The following is an 18229-nucleotide window of genomic DNA, read 5'->3' on the forward strand; positions in this document are numbered from 1 at the left end:
CTGCCTTAGGCTGTATTTTGAAAAGAGGCTTTTTTCCCAGAACAGAGCATAAGGAAGCCTACATACACAAAAGGTGTAAAGTTCAGTCATATGTTCCAGAGATGCTTTAATCCTTTTTTTCTGACAGCACGAGACAATTTTATATGGAACACTAACCTTTCTGAAAAATTTCAGCATAATGGCATGCAGCTGTTTCAAATGTTACGGGCCTTACGCGACAAAACGTTACTTAATTCAGAACATTTAATTCAGCAAATGACTTTCAGAGCATCTGTAAAATTGGGGAAATACTAGATGAGGTGAAGGAGAGAAATCAAGGTGTGTTTTTGTCTGATCTTTTGTAATACACTTAACTGCAAATTTACTAGGATTTTCTGTATTTATCCTTGGTTTGGAAACGTTCTGAAGATCCTTTAGCTATCTGACATTGTACCTGGCAGAGTACAAATGTTATTATTCTACACGTTGATATCCAGCTCCTTAGCAAATGTTTTGCAGAGAGGCTCTGTTGCTTCCCCTCCTTCCATAATCCTCTACTCTGCATTTACAGGAGCGGTAATGAAGAAAAACTGATGGCTTTATTGACTCCTTTAAATGTGAACTGCCATGCAAGTGATGGACGTAAGGTAAGTTAATACCTGCTTTATATTTCTGTTACTGAAGAAAGGCAAATTTTTCTGTATTGGGAAGCACAGATGTATGTACCGAGAGAGTGCACAGAGGGAAAACCTGTGATGCCTTTTCACCATAAAATGAAATGCTGTCATACTTGACGCTGGCAGTTGTGACACATCAGCGGACGTGGGTTTTGTGTATGTCTCTTCTTTTAAATGTCAGACGCTAGTGTACATGTGAAGTGAAATCTTAAGACTTCCTTATAAGAAAACCAAAATGTACTGTTGCAGATGAATAAAATAACTAAAGGAGGAAAGTTATTTGTATTTGAATGTCACCTGGGTGAGGCAGCTGGCATTCAGCTTAGCTCCTAGTGCCCTGCCATGTAGACTGGCACTGTATTGATATTCTTAACACCTTCTGCATTTTCTTAAATTTGATATCATTGTTTTGACTTTCTCTGGCAGGGCTGTTTGAATGAGTTAAATTAAGTATCAGGGTGAAACTGGAGGAGGGAAGAACATACGGAGTGAGAAGCAGATCCTATAATTTTTTGATGCTTTCGACATCAAGATGATGCTCTGTCTAGACTGTTTGGTTTACAAATGTTGGGAGTTTTTTGGTTTGGTTTTTGTTTTTCACTCTATACCAGAATTTTCTTACTCTACATCTCTCACATGTAGCAGTACATCTTACTGTCTTACTTTTGAACAGAAAATCATGGCAGTGCTTTCCTTTATAATTTTCTTTAGCTTTGCTGGAGTGTGGTTGGAGCATAGCATAAATTATAAATCTCTGCCCGTTCTAGAGCTGTCGTGGAACAGCCCAGTTCACTGAAATCAACAAAAACAGCCCAGGTTATGCTGCCTTTTCATTAAAAAACATATTGTTGCTGATTATTAAAAAGTAAAATTGCTCCATTGTGAAAACATTCATATTTTTAACAAGCGTTTCAACATGTTTTCTCATTCGTGATGCCTATGTCTACTGTGTGAAAGTAAACATAGCCTGGTTTTAGGTTGTTTATGCTTAGCACTGATTGAAAGTTTATGAATCTTCCAGATTTTTAAAACAATTAGTTTTATGATCTGAGGACAGGCAAATGAACAGGAGGTTTATTTAGTTCAGCTGTGTCAGAACTGATTAGATACGCTCCATATTTTAAGACTAAACACATTGGCCACAGTTCTGTTATTTTGTGTTTTGTGTTGTGGTTTTTTTTAGGACTACTATTCAATTGAGATTGTATTTAGGTATTAACACTGTACAGTCATGATACAATTAAGCTAATGGTATACAACTGAGCACTAGTGGGTAATTGAGTTCCCATCACTATGGATTTAAGGCCAAAGGCCGAGTTATGATTTCTGTCAATGTGGAGAGGAACAAGCCCTTGCAGATATGTTCTCTTTAATATGCAGTGCTTGGATATTTTTTTTTTAGCTTTTAAATTTTTATCTTTTTAATTCATATTAAGCTACCAGAAGATATTTATGTTGTATTGCAGCTTCTACATTACTGTGAAAAATTATGCCCATAGCTCAGGATACATACTGCAGTTAAAGCTCGTCAGTGTGGACGCTTCGATAATTTGTTCCTGTGGTCAGTTGTTGGTAGATGCACTGGTTATTAAAACTCTGAAGGTGGCTTGCCATTGAGATTAGTTTGCTTTTATTAATGATACCTACCATATATATTTTTTTCCTTCCTTTCCCCCCCCATTTATGTACAGAGTGTTTAAGGTGAAGTAATTGTAGCAAGTGTGCTATATAACAGTTATTTAATTTGTGAGGCAAAATTTCCAGATCCTGTACTGGCACAAGATAATTTGAGGCTTAATCATTCTAAGCTGTGCTGCAAATTAAGTGAACTTTTCAGTCTGTACAGCACATCATTCTTGTAAATGAAAGTCTCTGCTGGTGTAGCTGACAATTTATCCATTTCATAAGTTGATTTTGGAATCTCTTAATGATTTTGCAGCATTTTTTTTGCAGATTCCTTGAGTTTTCAAGCTTCAAACTTAAACCTGTTTAAGACCACAGACTTAATGCATCTGTCAGGGCCAGGAAGTGCAGACTCTGCAGAGTGGCCTGAGATCCTCAAGCTTCATTTCTGCTCTGCAGTACAGACACAGCCGCAAACTCCTGTGCACACGCTTCTCCAGTTTGTGTTCTTTGGATTTGCATGTCTCTGAGGCATCCAACACTATTATGAGAAGAGAAATGTTTAGCTTTGTAGAGGAGGAAATTAAACTGAGACCCCAGTACTGAATGGATGGTCTTTCTTTTTTGCTGTTTAGCAAGTGTTGTTAGTGTATTTTTCATGCTTTGGACTATGACTTTCCTGAATTTATCTAACACACATTTCACTATGACTAAACAGCAGAATAATCAGGATATTGTTAATATTGCTTATTTCATTGCTGTCTGCAGTTCACCTTTTGTTGTTGTTTGGAGGGAAGGTTGTGTGTCTTCCTTCTTGTTTAGTTTTTCCTGGGGATCTTTTCTGTTTCCCAAGCACACTAATGTCTTGAGTTCATGGATTTCCTGAGCACCACATCTGATGTGAGATTGTACTTCATAGAATGGATAAAAGGAGTAGAAAACTCCAACAGTATCTTGCTGGTTTGAAACCAGCTCAGATTGGAAATAGCAATGACACTGTGTTCTTGCAATGACACTTGCAGCCAGAGTCCGATTCCTACTGGACAGGAGTCCATGCTGCTAAAACTGTTACAGCTGGTGCTGGTAACCATCACTGTTTATAGAGGTCTACACCATAGGACACTAAAAATTCTGAGTTGTTGGAAGGCAGTGTTGTGTGTAACATAAACGTGTGTTACATCACTTCTGTTTAGATTGCTTCATAAGGTATTTGCTCTGTCAAAACTGAAACTAAAACACAGTATATGGGGCCTGAAGTATATGGGTCATGGGGTCTGAAGTTTCATTGTGTCCAGCCTCTGAGATATTGTGAACTGTTTGATCCTTATATGATCTATAGAATTAATGACTTCTAGAAGAATGCTATAGTATTGAAGTTAATAGAAGGTACTGAACTTCTGCACTGTTAAAAAGCCAAGCTACCTGTTTAAGTGTCTTACCTATGTCAGCTCCAGAATTGCTTTACAGCCCTTGTTACTTTCCCTCTAATACTTTATCCCCCTTGAGTGTCTTTCTTAAGACACAGTTGTGGGTGAATTTTTGTGGTTTGGCCCTGGCTGGGGCCAGATGCTCACCAAACCACTCTATCACTCTTCTTAGATGGACTGGGGAGAGGGAAAATATATAACAAGAGGCCTGTGGGCCAAGATAGAAGCAGTTATTAAGGCAAAAGCAAAGGTAAACAAAGCAAACAAAAATCTTGTTCTCTGCTTCATATCAGCAGACAACATCTGGCTGCTCCCCAGGAAGCGGGGCTTCAATATGTGTAGTGGTTGCTCCAGAGGACAGATGCCATTTATAAATGCCCTCACACTTCCTTCTCTCCTTTGGCTTTTTGATCTGAGCTGACATCATATGGTGTGGAATACCCCTTCGTCAGTTTTGAGTCAGCTGGACTGCCTGTGTCCCCTCCCAAGATCTTGCCCACACCTCAGTTGAGGAGGCAATGTTGGGAAAGCACAGCCTCAGTGCTGTGTGAGCACTGCTCAGCAGCAGCCCAAACACTGGTGTGTTATCAACACCCTTCCACTGTGAAACAAGAGCACCATGAAAGATGCAGTGGGGAGAACTAACTACATCTCAGCCAAACCAAACACAATTTTCAAAAAGGTTTTTGAGTATTTTAAAGCAGGTTTGTATCTGCTACTGGAAGGTAAAGCTGTATTTTGTCATGGAAGCTGGATTTATGAATTGTTGCAACAGTCACAGCTTACCTAGCCCAGTAGTTAGTGGCAAGAGATAGGCTTAAAATGAATGTATCCTGGTTGTAGGCTGAGTTGAAACTATTTCTTAGCCCTCTCATTTCCTTTGGAAAGCTGTTGTGGATGCTTGAAAGGTATTTCAGGAATAAATTGATGTTGCTTCCATTTTTTAAATACAGAATTATCTGCTTAATAAGGAAGCACTGGTTTTAGCATTTCAGCTGAGAACTTTCCTCTGCAAGGCACATTTCCCCACATCACTTCTTGGAAGGTTTCAAAGTGGACTGCATCCAGGTGATGTGGTGCTTATTAGCAGCAGGAGTTTGGATATTTGTTTTGAAGTTGGATTTTTGCTGGTATGTAATATCCTGCTCCTGTACTACATTACACATGCTCAGATCATGCTGGCACTAAAATACTTGAGTAGTGGTTGAATAAAATCTCTTTGAATAAGGGAACCCCACCTCTCCTATCAGAAGTTACTGAAAAGAGGGGGTTTTGCTCCTTTTTTCAATATTTGTCTCTTTCAAAGCAGCACAGATATCTGAGATTTTGGGGCTCTTTGGAACACAGAACAATTATTTTTTTCTGTAAAGTGGATCCTTCGTATTTTGAAAATGTGGCTTCCATTGATCTGTTGCAACTATGTTCATTTGTGGATTTTTTCTTATGAAGCATGTGAAAAACAGAGAATACCACAGCATCACCTGTGAATAGCCTCATCTCAAGTATTTGCTCAATGTGAGGCAGAAATTAATACCAGAAAGCATCACAGGATGCAATTCCTCCATAGCTATGTTATTTTCCTTCCTGTACCTTCCCTCCCTGCCTTGCTCATTAGAAAGAAATGTAAAAATTTCTCCAACCAAAGAGCCTGCAATCATTGCATCTCCATTTTTTCCTCACCATCGGATCATCCAACATTGTTGATGAGACAGTGATCCCATGGGGGAAAAAAAAAAAGGCAATTACTTCTTTAAAGGCTATTTCTAGCATGCCTGCAGTCCTATTTAATTTTATTTCCCTGTAGTTTTCTGGCTCCTAGGTCCCCTTTGTTTCCCAGCTTTCAGTCCTTAGCAGCAATGAGTACCAGTCCATAATACTTGGGTTTATGCCTTTCCAAACCAGATGCACACAGCCCTGGATCCAGAATGCCAGTAGCAGGCTTTTGCTCATAGTAGAGCTTTTGATCATAGTAGATGTACTTGTCTCTTGGGTTTGAGGCTGTTTCTTCAGCCCTCTCCTTCCTACCATACAGACATTTATTTTTCCTGTGCATGGCATCATCCAGGTTCATGGATGCAGGGTACTGGATGAGGCTCTGGCCAGCCTGATCTAGTGTGGGGTGTCCCTGGTCATGGCAGGGAGGTTGGAACTAGATGATCCTTGTGGTCCCTTACAACCCTGACTGATACTATGATACTAAGATGTAAGAAATCCAAGTCTGAGATGATTTGTAGTTCACTGAAGCAACCACTGCACAAGGTCTTGCATGTGTGTGTTTTGTGGAGAGGACAGAGTGCCTTTCAACTCCTGCTATGGGGTATCTATGACACCAAGTAACAGTCTGTTAGATGGGGTTGCAGATTCCTTCTCTTGCTTCCTCTATTTATTTCTTTATATTGAAAAATCAGCCTGTAAACAAAGGGCTGATAAATAGAAATTGAATTCTAACAAGATCAGGTGAGTTATGACTTACCAGCAAGTCTCCAATTTGCTGCTGGTAAGTGGATTTTCCAGCCCCTGTTCCAGAATTCTGGTTGTTCTCAACCATTTTAATGAAAAATTCTGCAGTTGAAAAGAAAATTGGTATGCCTTCCAATTTCTGAGTCAGTATGGAACAATCGATCCATGTTTTCACAGGCTTTTTCTTTACAGTTATTAAACCTACAGACTTGAACAGAGGTTTAGATTCTCTTGTAATCATCTTGGCTCTAGGAGCTGGGGGTTGAAGAAAAATGCCACGTATTGAAAGACTTGTGAAGAAATAGTGTGCAAGCGACGCTGCAAACCTTTACAGTTGTGTGTTGGGTTGTTTGGGGTTTTTTTTTGCTACAGTAATAAAAATGAAAGCAATTAACACATGAACCTAGAAGTATACACAACATAAATTTCTAGAACAAACCTCTGTGTGTGCATCTCTCAAAGACGTAGCTGAGTAATGTGCTTGCCTCTAGGAAGATATGAACCACCACTCCCCTCTTTCTGCAAGCTGATTTTTCTGGGGTTTGAAGGAGGAGGGGGAGAGCACATCTATTTCTCATTAAAAAAATCATTGCTTTACAATTTTGGGATTTAAGATCCATTCTTACTGTGTTCAATGGCTACTGTGCAAGTGCTGCAATTGCTGTTGCTTCTTCTACAGCCTCACTGGTGACCTGTATTTGGTATGGAAGAGCTAGTCATCAGATGCCATCTGCCTCAGGTCAACTGACCAATATATGCTGTTATCCCGCCTTGTATAGGAAGTCATTCTCAGTACCTGTGTAAAGTGGGTGGAAAAGGGCAGGTGAGGGTTGAGCTATGACTTTCTGTGGAAGTCAATTCCAACCTCTCTTATTCTGTGATACCTTGGTGCTGCACAATAACTTATTTGTATGGTCCATACTCCAAACTTTGATTTGGATGAAGGGCTTCACCACCTTTGAGTCTATCCCTGGTTTTGCTGTAATCAGGGGGACTGAGGGACTGAGTTGCTTCTAAGCAACTCTTGCCTTGGTGAATATGTGCCTCAGTGGTGAAACTAAGTACTGTAAATCAGATGCAAACATTCTTGTGCTCTCTTCATGTACAGCTGTACTTTTCCATGATTGAGTTAAATATTTTAAATCAAAGACTCTATTCAAAATCAAGGGTCCATCTTAGCTAGTAAAGCACTGAGAGAAAGGTGAGATTTCCAACATTATAAAAAAGGTTACAAAGAAATGCTGTAATGTTTGTGATGTGCTTGGGGCAGAAGTGTCCAGTGCAGTACACACACAAAAAGAACATTTTTAAATGGTCACATCTGTACTTTGCCTTTAAAACACCATTTCACTTGTTTGAAAATACAGTTCCCAGAAATAGTCAGAAATAGTGACAAATTATGCTCTTATGCTGTTTGATCTCATCTCATCCATCAGCTATGCATGGTCAAAGTGCATGACACACAAATCTCTCCCCTGACTTTGTACACTATAGATGACTTGGCTTAATTTCTATGACAGAATGTTAGGGGCTGGGAGGGGTCTCGAAAGATCATCTATTCCAACCCCCCTGCCAGAGCAGGATCCCTTATACCAGATCACACAGGAATGCATCCAGAAGGGTCTTGAGTATCTTCAGAGAGATACACAAATCCCCTGGGCAGCCTGTTCCATCATTCCATTGCCCTCACAGTGAAAAAAGTTTTACTTCACGTTTACACGGAACTTCCTATGCCTGAACTTCCACACCTGGTCCTGTCATTGGGCATCACTGAGAAGAGCCTGACTCCCTCCTCTTGGCACTCACCCTTTACATATTTATAAACATTTATGAAGTCACCCCTCAGTCTCCTCTGAGGATGCCAAAGATGCTAATTTTTTAATAAAATGTAAAACAGATCTACCTGCACCTAAGTTTCTGTTATGAGATCTTAAATATTTTCCCCAAAAGTTCCAGTGAGATCACTTCACCTGTATTCATTTTCTTCAGAAATGGTTTGAAATGTAGTCCATCGTGTCCACAAATAGAAATTGTGCACCTGAACTGGAGAGAGGTTGCTACTCTGTAGTCATTCTCTCTGTATGGTTCTCTAACAATCCTGAAATCTAGCTTGTTAAGTCTTAATCTGTGCTCTTCAGGAAGCCTTAAAATGTATCAAAGGCAGGGGACAGTTCTTTTATATCCATTTCTCCTTGATGCTTCACAAGGGGTGTGTCAGGAAGGGGTGCTTCTTGCATTACCCTATTATCCATCTAATTCCAAGAGAAAACAAGTCAAACTGGCAGATTTGGGCAGAGCTGTGATTCAGTATTTTATGCACATTAACTAAATGTTGTGGTCTGGATTTGGCTCTGTCAGCTTACTGCATTGCGAAGCTGAGTACTGTTCCTTCCACTGTGATTTCAAGAGTAGAGTCCTTTCCTTCACAGCTTGCTAAGGTTATGGTTGAGTTGAAATGTGGTAGCATGGAGTACACACATTCAATTTCTGTATATCACAGCATCACACATTGTTAGGAGTTGGAAGGGATTTCCAGAGATCGAGTTTAACTCACCTGCCAAAGCAGATATGGTTGACAATAATGAATGCTGTAGCTGCCTTTTTTAGCCTTGCTATCACTGCCCTCTTGAAATCTCTGCATGTGAATGCGAGAGGTACTGCGAAGTAAACCATTCTGCTTGTTGCTTTTCACTTCTGAATGTGATATTAGAGTACTTCGTTGCATTTCTGTGTTGTTAGACCCATCATTTAGTTGTGCACCGTTTCCCATCTCTCCATGCTGTCAGGCAACTGTCTCAGGACCTGTCATCATCTTCCTTAAAAACATTGGTGGGGTTGCAGTTAAAAACCTGCTGAGTACCCATGCAAACCATACCAGTTGAATGACTCTTATGCCTGAGCTTGCTGACTGCTTCAGAAAACTCTTGGGAGATTTAAGGCTAAACTTTCCTCAACACTAAAGCAGATCATGTGTAGCTAGATGTCCACTGATTCTAGCTGTTGTTACACAGTATTTCTCCTGGTACAGACATCAGGATTACAGGCCTGTAATGCCCCAAAACACATTTTAATTATTGGCTTGCAGCTTTCACATCTTCATGTACCAAGATAATATTCAGTGAAGGTCACATACTACTAGCAATTCACCTATTTCATTCTCCAGTGCTCTCTTGGGTAAATGCAGTCCTGTCTTGGCAATTTGTTGGTGTTCGTTTTTATTATGGCTATCATTACCTCTTCTATGCTTAATTTAGTTTCAGACAGATTCTTTGCCGAGCCCCACTGTGTTCCCAAATGCTCAGATGCTTATTTGCTGGGGTCCTGGTATGAGAACTATTTGCTGCTTCTAAGATAGGTACTGTGCAAAGGGTTCATTTAGTTCCTCCACAGTGAATTCTGGCCTGAAGGAGCTCCATTTCTTGCCCTAGCATCATCTTGCCCCACTGGACTGTCTGGTGGGTTTTGTGCTCCTGGTCAGTTGGAAGAAGGATTTATGGCTGGTTTGAATTCCATGCAGTAGGCACTGCTTAATCTTTTTTTGCCAATATTTTTTTTCCTATCTAACGGCATTTTTGCTTTCTGCTGGACTTTATGGTCCTTGTGATTCTCTTAACTTGTATATTCTGCCTTTTGAATGGTGCCTAGTTTAGGTTCTAGTAATCTCTTTTAGTTTGCTCTTAGTCACACTTGTTTTTCGCTTTGTCAGACTCTTCCTAACAAAAGATATTTATTACCATGATGTTTCCAGTATTGCCTCTTAGTACTCTCAATGCTGTGTAAGGACTTCATTCTCTTATCTACCACTTATTGTTAAAAGCTATGCTTTACTGTTAAAAGAGCTTCACACTTTTTTCATAGCTCCACTTTCTGAAGGTTGACACAGTTCTGCTGGATTATTTTAACAAGCATTTCTCCTGCAGACAAGTTGAATCTGCGAAAGAGCAACTCCTACTGCCAGGTCTTGCGCCAAGTGTCTACTTGGTAGCAGCTTAGTAGTTGCACATGCTCCTGCCCCAGCCAGCTTCTCTGTAAAACGATCACTGGTAGCATCCAAACATTTTACCTGTTAAGTCGCTCAAAGACCTTCGGTTTTCTGCCCTTGCTGCCTCTCTGATTTCCCTAAGCACCTCAATTATCACTTGCTAATACAGCCCCATCATTGACTTTGTAGGTTGTGTGGGTAATTTGGAATGATAAGCTTAGTTCTAAATGAAAAGTAGTACAAATACTTACGTGCAAGGAGAGGTGTATTTAAATAACCACTTCTAAAACTGTTGTTTAAGCTGACTGAGCAAGCATCAGCAGAATGATAAAAAGGGAGGAAAATGCCAAAATAAAGCTTTATAAGTGATGATGGATGTGTCATTGATGAACAAGTAAATTGAGGCTGTCTTTTCTAAGTAATACACTTACAAAAAAGATTTATTTCTTACAGATTAAATTCTTTACAATATTCATATACTAATAACCATAACTTTTCAATTTTGAAACATATTAGAAGGAAGTACAAGATAAATTCTCTGCCGTTTTTCCTGTATTTTTCAAGGCTCTTCTTCAAAGGAACAGTGGAGTCTAATTGATAGGATTATAAAGACATTACATTCTGAAATTTTCAAATTATCACTGTAATGCCAAAATAGCATTTTGTATATTTAATTTTACACATTATTTTATAGTTAATGTTTCAATTCCAAAATATAAGGCATAAATATTTAATGCTGAGCACTGGAGCTGAAATGCCGTCAACTTGCAAGCATTGTTCTTAGGAGTTCATTCTGACTCTGCTTTCAATAAAATGAGTGAAGTGCAGGTTTGAATGTCATGTTAGCAGAGGGAACACTCCAATTAATATATTCTGGTAATCTTCTTTCTTAATAACATCAAAATTTTGTTAACTAAAACTTGGAAAGTTGCAAGTCAGAAAGGGAAGGAGAGGCACAGTAATATGTGGGAGAAGTGGCAAAAATAATAAGAAGTATAAAAAGAAAACTGAATAGAAGATTGTTAGTTGACTGTAGTAGGAAAAAAGATTCAGATAGCAAGTGGGAAAAGGAGATGAAAGAGCAAAAGACAGTTTTGCTTCTCTGGTGTTCCAGTGCTCAACCTCTTCAGATTGTTTTAATATTGTGTGCAGGCCTTCCCCAGTCATCTGGCAAGGCTGCTTGGAGAGGAGCCTCTTGTTAACAGTTGTTTGTGCTGCCAGAGCAACACCAAAATATTTCATTAAAATGAGAGAACAGCAGCCTGAGCAGATAATTAAAGAATAGCATTCTATAGCTTCTGACACTGGCTGACAGGACAGATTAAAATGTATATATTTATGCTGGAAGGCAGGAGCAAGTTGCCTTATCCTGCTCTCCTGGAATGATAAGCTTTTGCAGCTTGCAATTTGGCAAGATTGATGGGCTGAGGCTTGGGCTGTGGAGTCTGCTGGCTGGTGCTAAGGTGCTTTCAAAAACTGTAGAAGCTTGGCTTTCCATGCTCCATTGCTCAGACCAGCAGCAGTAGCATCTGTTCTCCCCCATGCGCTGAACTTGAATTGTGTCTTCCAGTGTGTGATTTAACAAATTAAAGTTACAGCAGCTGACATGAGAAAATCGTGCATGCCCGTGTGCTCAGTCCACCAACCCAGATGAGTTTGTTCTTTAGTAGGCAGGCATTGCCTTGCAGTATGAGAGGTTTGAATACCCTCTGATGTCTTTAATAACATTACAGGGACAGTTTCTTCTACTTGTTTGCCTCAGCAAAAGTCATTCATGTCTCAGTGTCTCACCTCAGATTTGTGCATTCTTGACTTGCATTTCTGACAGATTCCAGGTGGTGTAAAGCAACAAAAATGTCCACCCTGGACACAGTAATACTTTAAGTAATTCCTCTGTACTGTTCTGCCATACCTTGCAAGGCAGCATACATCTCCTTTCAGTGTTAAATAACATTAGCAGCATTCCCTTAGGAAAAGAGGGTGTGGGTCTTTACTGTCATTTCATCTTGATGTAGCTCAGCAAGGCTCTAATCCCTCAGCTGTCAACATCTATCACCAAAGAAACAGTATACACTCTTGCTTCTCTGATAATCCATTTTAAAGTCCATCTCCCAGTGTCAGAGTGCTGCCAGAGGTCTGTTTTGTGCTTCTGAATCTGGATAAACTATAAATGCTGCTTCATGGTAGAAGCTCCAAATTTCTTTTTAATATTGCAGTTCTATTCCTAGCTAAACCTTCATCATTTACATGTAGAAATGGAAGAGATTCGTCTAAGGAACAATCTTTTAATACTACTGTGGGTTTATCAGGTATATTGCTTAGCTTGTCTGAGACATCCTCTGTGGAACAGTTCTATCAATCGGTGGTAGGTTGCAATACATGCAAATACCAAAGACTTTCAGGAAGGTGAGGGGTGAGGGAGGTGTTGCATTATAATTCCTGTTTAGGCAGAGGTTACTAGTGTCTCATTTCTGGGACCTACTGTTTGTGAAATTCTAAGATCAGAGGTCAAGGTGATGTTCCCATTTAAAGATCTAAGTGCTTTACCATTCTCCTCTTAGTCTCTGCTTCTAGGTCAGTCTGTGAAAGTAATGGCTGCAACTTAGGATGGAACTGTTAGGGAGATAAGCTAATTAATATTTTAGGGAGCTGGAATTCTTTTCATCCCTTTGCCATATTGTTTATGTTAAGTTGGTCTTTGCTTCTATAGTTCATTCCAAACATCATTGCTGCCTTCTATCTCACATTATCCCTTTTTTTTCCAGCCTTTCATTTAGCCTTTTTTTCTGCAAGGTAATGATGCACTTGTAAGTTTTACTTTCTTTCCTTTTCTCTGAGGTAATCAATTTGAGTGTTGGGTTGTTTTTTTTTGTATAGCTACTGTTAAAAGACTAGCTTTTTACATGGGTTAATAATCTGCCTTAGTACCCAAAGATAATAATCTCCCTGACTTTGAAAGTCAAATGTTGATGTCTGGAGAAACCTGCTGGGCAGGGAGACTGGGTTTTCCTTCTGGAGTTTATTTTACATCATCATCTTCAAACATCCACTTTAATCCTGCCTCTGCAGATCAAACTTTGTTTAGTTGTGTGGTCCTGCAGTGCTTCCATGTTTTCTCTCCTGTACCTCTGCACTTGATCCATTTCTGCTTTGGGGCATATCTTGTTTGTCTCCATGCACCTGCCTTCTCTATGTTGGCACTGATTCTATGGTAGCAGGAGGAGTGACAGAGTTCCTGAGCAGAAAAGTGAAAGCACTCATTTCCTATTCCTCCTTCATTTCATACCTCTTAGAGACAGGGGCATTCCAGTTAGTTGTCTACCCCTGTGCAAGATATGCTTGTAATTTTCTCTGCTTTTTCCTGAAGCAGGCATCTCTGTGATTGAAAAAATATCTTCTGTTGTAAATATCTTACCCCTTATTTGTCAACACTTCACCCAATTTGGAGTACAACAGGATCACCATGTTCATGTGTTGAACTGATACGAAGTCTTGCCACACACCCTTGAAGCTCAGAGATGCAATCAGAAATTTTTATTGTCTCTCAAGGTCAGATCTATAGAGAAGCATTTTGTAGCCACTAGTTTGGACATTACAGCCCCCAAGAGGAAATACATTTGAATACTCGCTTGAGATTAGGAGTCGAAGGGTCTTGGTTTGTCACCCAAGTAAACCTTCTCCAAATGAGAGCTTGTTCTGTCACTGTATTTGAGTATTTTTGTTCTGCTTTCCCTGTGCTTTTTAACTCTCCAGCCATTTATTCTTTTTTTAATTTCACCTGTACTATACATTCATTTCCTATGGTTTATGAACATCTGCTTGGTCTGGAAATGTCCATCACTAATTTGAAAATAACATTCTAGGTGTGGTTTCTACACAGCTGAATACAGAGAGAAATGTTCTTCACTGATACCTGACCTCCTCTGGGCTTTGTACCATAATCCAGGTGGCATCATACCACAATACACTTCTGAAAGGTGTTCAGTTGCAAGGAAGAATTTATTTTTAACAAGGACTTCTTTGTTTTCCTTCTGCCAAGTGACAGAATGAAAAGGAATGCAAACATTTCTCTTTTACTCTCCATATCACTCCTCTTCTCACCCAGTGATGCTTCGTTCTAGCGCTGCTGTGTATGTGAAATTGAGCTGGTTTTGTCTTTGGTGGTTTACAAGGCAAACACGTGGATTTTCTTTTCCTTTCCTTTTTCATTTTTTTCACAAAGAGCTCATCTGATATACCAGAGCTCTAAATTAAGATACTGTGTGACTTGCAGATTGTAAACTGGTGAGCTGCTCAGTTCATTTTGCATATTGTTAACTGCTACAAATTTCACAGTGCTTTCTGATGTGATGTTTCTCTAATTTTTACTCTACTACGTGTGTCCTGTTCAACAGTCCAATTAAGTACTATTGTCTGTGTTCTGAAAATGAAGCAGTGAAATGACCACTGGAGACACAGTGGAGTGAGAATTGTCTTCCTTACACATTTTCCTTGTCCTTAGGAACTACCTTTTTGTGCTTTTTTCATGCTTTCTTTTCCTTCGGGGGAAGGGACATTTGTAGTATGTTTGGATTTGGGGTTTTTTTAAGCTCTTCATCACTGTGCTTATTTCTCTCTAGAGTTCAAACTTGTGGCACCTAGCTCATCTACAGTCAGCCATCTGACAGAACGTGTTCTCCTGAAGCAGCATCTCTAAGTTTGTCCCTAAAACACAATTGTCAGCAGCGAGATTAAATAACTCAGTATGAGCAAGGAGGTTGCACAATTTGAGTGGCTGAAGTTGACAAGCCACATGGCAGATAAACATAAGCACAGCCCTTTTCCTGTTCACTAAGTGTATCATTCTCTAGCTGAGATTAGGGACCTTTATTTCTGTAGTACCTAGTGAGCAGGAGCATTATAGTATGAATATAAAATATTTTTTTGGGGTTATTTGAAATATGTTTTTCTAGAAGGAGTTGTTTTTGTATGTGATGCTATGTCTAGTCTTGGCACCACATAAACAAATGCTAATGAGAGATTTTCCTAATAAAGCTTACCAATGAGTCTAAAAATGGAGGTATAAGATGGGTACACTGCTTAAAATTAGAATGCAGGCTGGTATTCAGGCAGCAAAGGGAAAGCCTGATTGTTTTCACAATGGAATAGTTCAGGAATGTCTCTTCAAGATTGTGATATTGTTGCAGCTTGCTTCCTTACCTCATTAATCAGAACGATAAGTGGTGACAGGAGATATTCCACTCACATCCGGATTGTCTTCCTGATGTACACATGATGGATGCAGTCATTTTAGAGAAGTCTATAAGAGCAGCATCAAGCAGACACAGACTGTTGTAACTGGGAAGAAAGGCTCTATCATAAATTCTAGTCCAGTGAAGAGGGAGATGTTTGCCTGCTTAGAGGTTTTTCTTTAATATGTCAGATTGAAATATGCCCGGTGTCAGGGCATCTTTCGAAAAAAGTTTTATACAAAGCTGTGAAATGAAGGTCACTTCTGCAATTAGAAACCTTTCTGCTCTTCCCTTAATTCATAGGAGGTGAAACACTGTTTTGAAGGGAGCTTGTAAGGCAAACTGCGAAAGTATAAGATACTATTTTTGTTGCTGCTGCTCTCTGTGGTTTGCATGGTCTAACCAGAATATAACTTCTGTTTGACAAAAGTAGCTTGGTATATTTCTGCATCTCTGCAGTATTTAAATCTGCCAAACCTGAAGCTAATTATAGACAGGGTGAAAAAATTGCATGTGATAAAGTCTACATGAAGCATTTAAAAATCCCTGCTTCCTCCTTTTTTCAATATCCTTTTCCAGAAGGGTATGGCAGCAGAGTTAACAATAAACATGCAAGTGTCCTTAGGTATTTTTCTGCTTTTTTCATGCTTGTTTGTCTTTAAGAGCCACTACACTGGCGTATATGCATCTGAACATGAGAGTAGCCGTACTATGTCAAAGCCACAGCTGGCTCTCAAAATCAGAGTGTTGCCTCTTTATTGTGAGGTTATTATTCCCATAGAAGATGAAATTAAATGCTGATATTTCTAAATCATTATCATAGTATCAGTCAGGGTTGGAAGGGACCACAAGGATCATCTATTCCACCCCCCCTGCCATGGGCAGGGACACCCCACACTAGATCAGGCTGACCAGAGCCTCATCCAGCCTGGTCTTAAACACCTCCAGGGATGGCGCCCAAACCACCTCCCTGGACAACCCATTCCAGGGCTTCACCACTCTCATGGTGAAGAACTTCCTCCTCACATCCAGCCTGAATCTCCCCACCTCCAGCTTCATTCCATTCCCCCTAGTCCTATCACTACCTGATATCCTGAGAAGTCCCTCCCCAGCCTTCCTGTAGGCCCCCTTCAGATACTGGAAGGCCACAATTAGGTCACCTCAGAGCCTTCTCCAGACTGAACAGCCCCAACTCCTTCAGTCTGTCCTCGTTATATAGTGTTGTAAATTAGATGTATGATGTTATATGTATGATAAAAAGATTTGTAGATTTGAATAGCCTTTGGGATGACAACTTGAGAATGAGAGACAATTAATCATTAAGACTGTTATTGGGTAGCATTTAGAGATTTTGGTAGTAGGAAGCAAGAATGGGCAATGTTAGTTCTTAATTGTTACTGAGCTGCAGCTATTACTGGTCATTCAGATCTGCAGCTGCATGTCTGTAGCTGTTACTGATCATACAGATAATGGATGACATAAGATCCCTTAATTTACAGTTGTCCATAAAATAGTCAATTCATAATTTGAATCTGAAAATGCAGCTTTCTTCTGAGACTATGGCAATGATACCATCTAAGAGCTACTGAAGACTCTTTTGCACTGTAGGAAGGGAAACAGATGGTTCTTGAAGCTAGCTCTCCCATGTAGCCTGTGGACAATTTGTTGAAACCAATTTTCTCATTTCAGTAGAAGCAGCTCCACAGCCTGCAGCTCCAGTGATTCCTCAGGGACCCTTTTGTTTGATGCAGGTGAACAAGGGACAGCAATTCCAAAGTGGCTGACCTTGAACAGGGATCATCAAATCACCTGTTGATAACAAAGCACTGTGAGAATACCTAAGGCTCAACAAAAAAACTATCAAACTGCTTTATGTGTGGTTTTTTTAATCTAAAAATGCATTTCTCATATTCCCAGGCAACACATTTTCAAAATGACTGCAGGCAAAAATACCTGCTTTGGTATAAATTCTAGGTATACAAGATGACAGTGATTGCCATCTTGTGTATAGTGATCTTCCTTGAAATGCACAGTACATGCTTTGACTCAGCTACAGCTGCCATAAAACTTTAAAGTGAGCATCTCACATGAGGGTCTTCTTCACTTAATAAAAGTGCAGTTGTACTCCCTTTAATTACAGTAGCAAGGAAGACAGTGTGATTTGCTTGATAACTGTGAATGCGAGTCTTGGAAGATAAGTGCCCTCAAGGGATTCCTGTTAGTAAGTCTCTTGCCAGGTATTGCAAGACATGGGAGGAGGGGTTAATTGATAGCTAAATTAAATCTCTTTTCTTAATATTAAGCAATTAGACCTGGATGCAGGGGAAGCAGTCCTTCAGGATTGCTGCTTCCACACACCTGTGTCCATGTTCAGTCATGCCTGCTATTCAGTCAAGAGGTCTCTGGCCTTCTGCCTGTCTCTGGCACTGTGTTTTCCTCCAAGTTAGGTGTTTTACAACTGCAGAGTCAATGCATGCAAACTGGTGGGGATCTTAGTCCCATCTCTAGGAAAGGGCACAGGGAGCATCCATTAGCTCCTCCTTGAAGAGACAGTCCCGGCATGGCACACAGCTTCCCTGAAGCTGCTGTGGATCAGAAGGCAAGCACGTGAAACATCAGACGTCTGCCTGCAGCTAAATGACTAATTCCTGGTGATTTGGGGAAGAGGTGTATTTGCATCCATTTGTGGTACTGGTGTCCGTGTGGCCTTGCTGAAGGAGAACAGGTAGCTCACCTTTCTGAACAGTGGGAGGGACTATAAGTTGTCTGAAGACTTGGAACGTCACCGGTTTGCTTCTCTTATGTCATTCGTCTTGCAACTATAAACTTGAAATGTTTTGAGTGGTTTTT

General features: G+C 40.0%; 1 protein-coding gene across 2 annotated transcripts in view; it reads left to right on the forward strand.

Moving 5' to 3' along the window:
- Positions 1-18229, forward strand: part of TNKS (tankyrase) — a 123000-nt gene that overhangs the window by 61065 nt on the left and 43706 nt on the right. For both annotated transcript variants that reach the window (XM_068137316.1, XM_068137317.1), the window contains exon 5: positions 551-626. In XM_068137316.1, the coding sequence (XP_067993417.1) occupies positions 551-626 (76 nt within the window). The remainder of the gene's footprint in view (positions 1-550; positions 627-18229) is intronic.

The sequence above is a fragment of the Melanerpes formicivorus genome, unplaced genomic scaffold, assembly GCF_026170545.1.
Source record: "Melanerpes formicivorus ecotype bairdi unplaced genomic scaffold, bMelFor1.0.p_v2 SCAF_4, whole genome shotgun sequence".
NCBI lineage: Eukaryota > Metazoa > Chordata > Aves > Piciformes > Picidae > Melanerpes > Melanerpes formicivorus.